Below are 10,000 nucleotides of genomic sequence, written 5' to 3' on the forward strand. Positions count from 1 at the left end.
CCTCTCTCTCTCTCTCACTGCTTCTTTCTTTCTCTCTCTCGTTCTCTCTCTCTCTCTTACAATTGCTCACTCTCACTTTTACTCTATTTTCTGATTTCCGTTAAATTGTCGTAGAATAGCTAAAAGGAGTGTGGCAGAGCAAACGCATTCAACTCCGACTCTGACCGATCAAAAACAACATCAATTTCAGACGCATCAATTTCCCATCTTAAATATACTAGATTAAAATGGTCCATTTAGACTAAATGGTAACCACATTTTTGGCAAACACAATTGAGCCCTTTAATGATTTTGTAAATATGGCATCCCAAGCCTTGTGCCAGACCTTTTTAGCGACAATTTCAGCATAAAAATGATACTATTAGTTCTATGCTATTCCAGTCCCAGTGTTCTGTGGCCAAACCAAGCCTCTCAGATTTAAGCAATAGGTGAATGTCTGTGTGAATGTGAATTTTTAGAAGCTTGATAACATGGGGTCTCTTCACTCAGGGGAACATGGCTTGTTATTCTATGTCCAATTCAATATTCCCTCCCTCTATTTTCTTTACTTTACTATTTTTTACTTTAGTTCTTAAGTCGGACTCCATACTCATCTTGTACTGAGGCCCTCTTGTCCTCTGTCTCCTCATCTCTCTTTCTCCGTCTCTCTCTCTTTCTCTTTCTCTGCCTCTATCTATTTTTTTCTCTGTATCTATTTCACTCTATATCTCCTCCTGTTGTACTTGCAAGAGAGATATTAAGACATATCCACACAACTTATCTTGCCTCTGTGTGTCTCTCTCTGTGCTTCTCTCTGTTTCTATCTCTTTTTTTATTTCTCTGTCTCTTTTTATCTTTTTATCTCTCCTACACACTTCTCATACTGAGTGGATGTGATGACGTACAGCAGTTTAACTGATTACAATAATGTTTCTCTCTCTCTCTCTCTCTCTCTCTCTCTCTCTCTCTCTCTCTCTCTCTCTCTCTCTCTCTGTATCCCTCTCTCAAGAGCAGAAGCACTGAAATGTGTTTTTTTTAACTGATTACAATGATAAATGTGTTAAATCTCTCTCTCTATCTCTCTATCTCTCTCTCTCTCTCTGTCCCTCAGGAGCAGAAGCGTTGTGTGGACGGCACGCTGCAGCGTGAGGTGAAGAAGGTTCGTAAGGCTCGTAACCGGCGTCAGGAGTGGAACATGATGGCCTTCGACAAGGAGCTGCGGCCCGACGGCCGACACACACAGTCCCTGCACCGCGACCACCGCGACCGACGAGGATCATCAGAAGGGTCCCTCTCCCCAGAGAACAGGTACACACACACACACGCACACACACACACACACAGTCACTACACCGCGACCGACGAGGATCCTCAGAAGGGTCCCTCTCCCCAGAGAACAGGTACACACACACACACGCACACACACACACACACACGAATTCGAGACGATTCGTCTAATGAATTGCTGAGAGGGGACCATTCGAACAAAACGTTGGACCATTCGTAGAAGGCATGGGGCGTTTCGTGCAGTACCTGCGGATCTTTCGTAGAAGACCTAAGGACGTTACGTTCAACCCATGCAGACCTTTCGTGTAACTGGGCAGACGTTTAGTGTAGTCTGCCTATTTTATTAGCCTATTATTTTTTATATTTTATCAAACTTGTGTGCCTACCACCACAATGCAATGAAAACAAAAATCGAACCATGTAGAAAGTGTGTGCGTGCGTCTCTATTTTTTTATTTTTTATTTTATTTTAGTTCAGGCTGCTTTTTTATCATTAGGCCTATTTTATAGCCTATTTTATAAATATACTATATCGTAACGGACTGCCTCTGCCTCCTCCGGAGTGAGATAGCAGCGTTACCCCCTGTGCACTACATGTGCAGCCTATAAAATGGGGTTAATTTCAAATGGCGGGTGAGACTGTCAGGAAGCAAGCCGAGAGAGCAAGAGAGAGGGAACCATGAAGTGTGCCGAGAAGATCACCATTCGCAAGAATCGCTAAAGCCAGACATTGATGTGAGCTGTTCCAAATTGAGACCAAGCGCACAAGTCTGCAAACAAGGATTTTGCAAAAATGCACTACTAAAAATAAGAAAAGATATTCGTTGTGATGATCTGAGTTATTTCTAATGTGTTGATCACTGATTTGTATTCATTTTGGAAAGGTAACGGCAATCTTATTGCTGCCTTACTGGCGCCCATCTCATAACTTAAAACTACAGTCGGTTGCACCGCTACAATATCAACGAAATGTTTTAAAATGTAGGCCTACAACAGTAATGTAAAGGTAAGAGATAATTTATTGTCCACACGTGACTATAAGAAAATATTTTCCTATGGGCGAATAACACCCCCGATGCCGAAGGCGGAGTGCTGTTATTCCGCTTGGAAGGAAATATATTTTCCGTAGTCACGTGTGGACAATACATTATCCCGCTTATCCCGCCTTTACCAACATTAGAAAGCATACAAAGTTAACCAGTAGTTTATAGTAACAGGTTTATTGCCATTTTATAGCGTGCACAAAGAAAGATAGTTCGTGGAACGCTCATAATTTAAAAAGAAAGAAAGGAGTCGCACACTGGAGCTGAATGCAGAATCAAAAACTGTACTGTAACTGTAAACAAAGCCGAAAAAAGTAAATAAAACCGACAGACAGGGGACAAACATTTCGGGTCTAGCCCATCATCTTCCTTTTCTTCCTTTTCATTATACTGCTCTTGGAATTACGCACCGAGCGATACGCTTAGGATATGACATTGGCCGGACGCCACCCCACCATTACGCTCATAACAAGCCTAACAGAGTTTGGCTACTTTCTAACGTGTTACAGCCACATTGCGCTTCAAACTGTTTGCAGGCTGCCTCGTTCACTGCGCGATATCTACTAAACTCGGGTTCATAACAGGGTCATTTCTATCTGATCGGCGACAGTATTCCAGATAAAAGTATAGACAACCCAAGCACTGATGTGCGCCCTGACCATCATCATTAGCCTATCATCCTGCTACAGTCTGAACACTGTGCGCCGAATGGTTGGCTGGAGGAGGCAACGCTAGCCTAAAGAGCAGGCTACTTCACCCTTAAGGAAACTATCAACGGACTCCTCACTTGTTAAAACAATACTAGTGTTAATGAAAGATGTCACGACAGCGGCCGGCGGACAGTGACAGTTTGCTTTCTTGAAATAACAACACTTGGACAATAGTGTAGACTTGTGGGGCAGGGGCTGCTGAACTGTCTACAAGCTGTCGTGCCGGGACGTAGGCAGTAGGTATCCATTGCGTGCGGCCGGTCGCTTTGGGAACTGTAGGTAAGTTGCATTTGGGTAGGCTATTGCGCGTGTTATAGTTGAATTAAGTAATCGACGAGCCAACGTCCGGCAGCAGTGACTGAGTGTGTAACTTAACTTAACTTTTGTAGGCTACTATCGTCCGAGTGTCTCCAGATTGTGATTCATTTATTCAAAGACGATAGCAGTTTACAGACGCTGCTGGCTGCATGGATATTGTGGGGTTTTTCCCTCCTAATTGTATTTTATGAAATTGTAAAAATAAAACTACCATAACCTTTACTCCTGTTGTCTGTCGTTCCTGAATCGTGGTCTATTTCACCTCTTACAATAGTGTCCAGTCCAGTGAATGATCCTGCATCCATGGCTAATTGGATAAAGCATACTAAGTGGACATGAAAGAAATGCGAAATTAAAACAACAGCGTGTCAATGCAAGCACTTTATTTATTTTTCCGGGGGCATGATTTTGTTGACAAGTACTTTTTTAACGACTTTAATGAAGATGTCGTGTATACTGTTTGACGGCCCCTTCCATAGGACAGCATCCATCCATCTCTTCCTCATCTTTACGCGCAACGGTAATAATAACCATTACTTCTCTTGTAGACGTTGCGCGTAATATTTTATTCATTATGGACTTATTTCAAGCAGCATTCAACTGTCCACTCTGCGTGGCTTTGTTGAAAGGGTTGCCTTTGGGTGGATGACTTCCCCTGAACACGGCAGGTCATTTGCATGACAAGACTTCATGCCCATTAGCGAATACTTTAACCCTTCAGGGGTGCCCTGGAAACGGCTGATAAATAAATTATGTAGAATGATATAATAGATATTTGACTAAATTGATAAGTTAATGCTGGTCAGTGGAATATTTCATCTGCTATCTACGCACAATAGCCTAAAGTAAATATAGGTAGCCCCAGTCAGCTGCAACTTCGAACCTAGGTCGTGTGACGTCTCCAAATGTGTTACTTTTCCATGTTACGGCTTGTTGGTTTGGGGTGCCTTAATTTTTCATTAATTGAAAGGGTGTCTTGCCTAAAAAAAAGGTTGAGAAACACTGCAGGAAACAGTCTCTGCAACAGGGACAATGACAAAAGGGATGAATTGCTTGAGGAAATCAAAAGGGACAGAGCGAAGTTATGACAACAAATTGACGTGCACCATTATGCAAGGCTACATGTAGTTATGATGGGTTAACCACTCAGTTACCGTTGCATTAATAATATGTATGATAAAGATGACTTCAGCGCAGGATATCAGAAATAAACAAGACAGCGCAGATGGCTTTTAATTTTTAATATGGCCACATTATGCGTCAATACACCAATGCGTATTAGGCTATTTATCATGAAACCTCAAATCGGAAGTAGCCTTGTACCCAGCACTTTTCAAACCTTACTCGGGTTTATGGTAATTGTCCGGGCCAGCACTTTTGAAATCAAACGGACGCCCTTGCCTGCATGACATGTCATTTGCATGATAAGAGCACGGACGATCATGGACATGCGATGGTAGCCTACACACATAGCCACACACGCACACAACACGGTTCAGTTCAACGTTTATTGTCCAGCAAGCGAGCAGCGCAGTACCAACTGATTTGCTCTGGAATCTCGAAATGAAAACGGACTTTTCTTGGGAAAAGTGTTGCAAGAACATTGAACTCATTTAGTAGGCCTATCATTGTGCCAAGCGTGTGTCGCAATATTGTACTGTGGATGTGTGTTGGGGAGGGCATTAACATTAGGCCTATGACAAAACATTATCGGGGAGGATTGAGGATAAATCTTACACGTTTCCTTATTAATGGAAAATTAATTCCATGCTAATTCCAAGTATTCAAGAACCTAAACAATATGTAATTGCTCCACAGTTCAAGGGTTAGGCTATGGATATTGACACCTTTCCTCCGCGATCGCGGATAGCCCCCACCTTTGCGCTTCTCATCTGGCTGTCACGATATGGAACGTGAAGAGACAGTTCAAGACAAGCGGCATGACTGCAATTGTCAATACAGTAGCCTAAAAAACTGTTAACTGTTCAGCGGTGTGTAGTCAAATTATCACAGCGGTGGTAGATGCTTTTATGAAGACCTGGAGGGCAAAAACCAACAGACACAATTGCTGAGTGTGTATGCAGTATTTGTAACGAATGATTCTCCTGCCAGGATAGCGTTGGACTACAGAATAACCCATTTACATGTTGAATGTTGAGAGGATGCATTTTGAAAAGTCGAAGACCTATTCACGAGGATATAATAGCTACCTTTCCTTGTCAATGTTCCATGCACTACAAAATATTCCAGAACCTCATCTGTGATAGGCTAAACACAATTTATCCAACAAGCTTGTGGATAATATTGCCACCTTTCCCCCTCTCCTGCGGTAGCCAGTTGCCTTCTCAGAAGAAGCAATCTGAATCGGAAAGAGAGAGCACTGTTCAAGACCCGCGGCAAGACTGCAATTGTCATCTGGTTCGTGGTGTCAACCTTCAGCCAAAACGACGACAGACCCTTTTTTTTATAAGATAGACCTACCTTATTCGCAGCAGCCAAAATCAGTCAGACAATAAGTGCTTAACGAGTACGTGCAGGGTAGCGAATGCTCTTCTATCAGGGTAAAGTTTGCAATTGGAGAGGGGTGATTGAAGGGCTAAATTAAGTCCGAAATCAAAATGATAAAAAATACGGTCGATTTATTTACAATACCCTACATGACAGAAAGAAAACGTGTAGGGGGTCAACTGAAAATACCCATAAACTGAGGACTATAGGCAACGTCAAAGTAAAATACAAACACGACATCAAACAAAGCTTTTTTTTAATGCGGTACACTTCAAGCTTCACAAAACCCACTGGTTAACAGCAGGTTTTACGCACACATTTCGAAGCGGTTAATCACAGATGCTGCTCTCTTCCTTGCTCTCCCTTGCACCCCAACGTACACTGGGTTTAATACACCCTGCAATACTGGCAAACTATTATTCAATTACCATTGCATTTGTTCATGCAAAGACCTTTACGCGGCGGAGAGAGAACGCGCTCCTGTGCAGTGTTAACGTAGCGATTTAACTCTCTCTCTCTCTCTCTCTCTCTCTCTCTCTCTCTCTCTCTCTCTCTCTCTCTCTCTCTCTCTCTCTCTCTCTCTCTCTCTCTCTCTCTCTCTCTCTCTCTCTACTGTAGCCATGGGCTTAACACAGGTGCATGGGTTCTGTAATGTTTTCAACACTGTTAGGACCTATATTGTTTTCTGGCTCATGCGCGAACTATTTGTTGTCATTCAGAATCAGAAACATCAAAGTGTCGGGAGACAGCTTTCTCTTGTTGCTGGTGCTTCGCATCTAAAAAGTTAACGGAAAGTCAGAAAACTCGCTGCATGACAATGTGCTCAATGGTCAATAGCCTACTTCTAGATGCACTATAGTCTACAGCCTAGACGCGCGCTGCTCTGATTCAAAGCGAGCACAAGGGTCAATAGCCTACTTCTAGACACATTAAACCGCCCTGCTTTGATTCAAAGCGAGCAGGCTGTGCTTGGTCCCGCCTCTCTGCCCGCAGATGGGAGTAAAGTAACGGCGTAAAAGTGAAAAAAAAAAGCTTCTCAAATATTGTCTAGATAATTGTCAAAAAATGTAAGGGCGTAAACGTAAATTGTCAAAAAATGTAACAACGTGAAAAAAAAGCTTCTCAAATATTGTCTAGATATTTTGTCAAAAAATGTAAGGGCGTAAACGTAAATTGTCAAAAAATGTAACGACGGAAACGTTAAAAAACCAACAACATAGCCCTACCAGTTAAAATGAGTAAGTACATTTTATTTATAGATTTACATGTTTAAATCAACAAAAAACAAAACTTAACAGCTGATTTACATATTTAAATAAACAAAACCCTTAAAATGAGCATTAAAAAAGCTGATTTACATTTCTAATATAGGCAGGCTGAAGAAAACCCGTTAAAATGAGCATTAAAAAAGCTGATTTACATTTCTAATATAGGCAGGCTGAAGGGACGTTTAGTTGAAACCTAAGGATCTTTAGTTCAATTTTAAGGACCTTTCGTAGGCTTTTGCGGTAGACGGAACGTCCTCGACGAAAGATCCCCTGCCTTATACGAATGGTCCAACGTTTTGTTCGAATGGTCCCCTCTCAAGAATCCATTCGACGAAAAGACCTGTACCCACACACACACACACACAGTCCCTGCACCGCGACCACCGCGACCGACGAGGATCATCAGAAGGGTCCCTCTCCCCAGAGAACAGGTACACACACACACACGCACACACACACACACACAGTCCCTGCACCGCGACCACCGCGACCGACGAGGATCCTCAGAGGGGTCCCTCTCCTCCGAGAACAGGTACACACACACACACGCACACGCACACACACACACACAGTCCCTGCACCGCGACCACCGCGACCGACGAGGATCCTCAGAAGGGTCCCTCTCCCCCGAGAACAGGTACACACACACGCACGCATGCACGCACGCACGCACGCACGCACACACACACACACAGTCACTACACCGCGACCACTGAGGGTCATCAAAGGCCTCCCTCTCTCCAGAGAACAGGTGACTGATACACACACACATACACACACACACACACACACACACACACACACACACACACACACACACACACACACACACACACACACACAGTCACTACACCGTGACCACTGAGGCTCCTCTGAAGGCTCCCCTCTCTCCAGACAACAGGTGACTGATACCCATTCTACACCCATACACGATATTACAACGGTTCTACCCATCACCCAGTTAGGCCTTAAGCTACAGTATGTGTGGTGTGATAACGTGATAGTGCTCACCAATCTAATATTGACTGCATGCGGTGTGGTACCCCAAGGGAGGGAGGTTAGCGTTAGCTTAGCTTAGCTTCCCCACGTGAAGCGGCCACGTCCAAGCTGTGGCTCCATGCCGGACATCCCCGGCGGCTGTTTTTTTTTAAAGTTTATTTTAGAGGAAAAGGAGTAGTGCTAGGCCTGGTTGTCTCACAGAGACCACATCTTTAGTACACATGTTAGTCCCTCACAGAGACCACATCTTTAGTACACATGTTAGTCCCTCACAGAGACCACATCTTTAGTACACATGTTAGTCCCTCACACACACACACACACACACACACACACACACACACACACACACACACACACACACACACACACACGTATGTACACAAACACAAATAGTGTGTATCCATATGCTGGAACATGGCTGATCCTGTGTCCTAAACATCACATGCTGTCATGTGCTCCAGTTCCAAATACACACATGCACTGCACCACAACTGATGGTCAGCATGATTCCAAAGCCACATGCACACACCACAACTGATGGTCAGCATGATTCCAAAGCCACATGCACACACCACAACTGATGGTCAGCATGATTCCAAAGCCACACGCTTGGAAACTTGATGTCACTGTAATTATATACTGTCACATTAAGCCCATGACATCGCTATTGTCATGCCATAGACCTTATGCATGACTCCCTCAGACTAAATGATATTCTTATTAGACAGATAGTGGAATCGAATGGTGCAGCTTTGAGCCCTGGGCAGTCTGTATGTTTACACGCACACGTACACACAGTAATAAATGCAATTTTACATGTAATTCAACCCTATTATGAGAATATACAGTATGCTCTCAACTGATTTAGTGTTACAACTCTTTGACTCTTTGAGTGTTGAATAAATGTGGCAGTTCTGACATAGCTGACTAAAATAACTCCTAGATGTATGGATGTATAGCATATACACTCACTGGTCACTTCATTAGGAACACCTCTCTAGTGCTGGGTTGGACCCCCTTTTGCCTTCAGAACTGCCTGAACTGCCTGCAACAATACTCGGGTAGGCTGTGGCATTCCAACAAGGATTAATTGGTAATAATTTGCCTAAATTGTGCTAAGAAAATATCCTTATGCCATTATATCCCCAGCCTGAAACGTTGATGTAAGGCAGGGTTGACCATGTTTTCATGTTGTTGACGCCAAATTCTGACCATTCCACCTGAGTGCTGCAGTAGATATCAAGACTCATCAGACCAGGCAACATGTTTCTGATCTTCTAGTCTCGTTTATGGTGAGCCTGGCCAAATTTTTGCCTCATTTTCCTGTTCTTAGCTGACAGGAGTGGCACCAAATGTGGTTTTCTGCTGCTGTAGCCTATTTGCCTCAAGATTTGATGTGCTGTGTAATCAGGGATTCTCTTGTGCATACCTCGGTTGTAATGAGTGGTCATTTTACTTAAATGTTGCCTTTTTATCAGCTCAAACCAGTCTGGCCATTTTCCTCTGACCTCTGCCATCAACAAGGCATTTTTGCCCACAGAATCGCTTTTTACTGCATTTTGTTTCTTTTTCGTACCATTCTTACTAAACCCTAGAGATGGTTGTGTGTAAAAATCCCAGTAGATCAGTATTTTCTGAAATACTCAAATCAAGCCCTTTCGGCTTGACAGCCATGCCATGTTCAAAGTCATTTAAATAACTTTTCTTCCCCATTAGGATGCTCAGTTTGAACTGCATCAGATCATCTCGACCATGTCTACATGCACAAATGCATTGAGTTGCCACCATGTGATTGGCTGATCAGAAATTTGCCTCAATGTGCAGTTGTAACAGGTGTTCCTAATGTATTGGCCGGTGAGTGTACAGGTATATCATAGATGTTTGTT

The 10,000-nt window shown here is 43.3% G+C and overlaps 1 protein-coding gene across 1 annotated transcript in view; it reads left to right on the forward strand.

Annotated features, from left to right (window-relative positions):
- The window catches only part of wasf3b (WASP family member 3b), a 50,989-nt gene that overhangs the window by 31,410 nt on the left and 9,579 nt on the right, over nt 1–10,000 (forward strand). Inside the window, exon 6 of the mRNA XM_063206361.1 lies at nt 1,091–1,287. Coding sequence (XP_063062431.1) covers nt 1,091–1,287 — 197 coding nt within the window. The remainder of the gene's footprint in view (nt 1–1,090; nt 1,288–10,000) is intronic.

The sequence above is a fragment of the Engraulis encrasicolus genome, chromosome 9 (genome assembly GCF_034702125.1).
Source record: "Engraulis encrasicolus isolate BLACKSEA-1 chromosome 9, IST_EnEncr_1.0, whole genome shotgun sequence".
Classification (NCBI taxonomy): domain Eukaryota; kingdom Metazoa; phylum Chordata; class Actinopteri; order Clupeiformes; family Engraulidae; genus Engraulis; species Engraulis encrasicolus.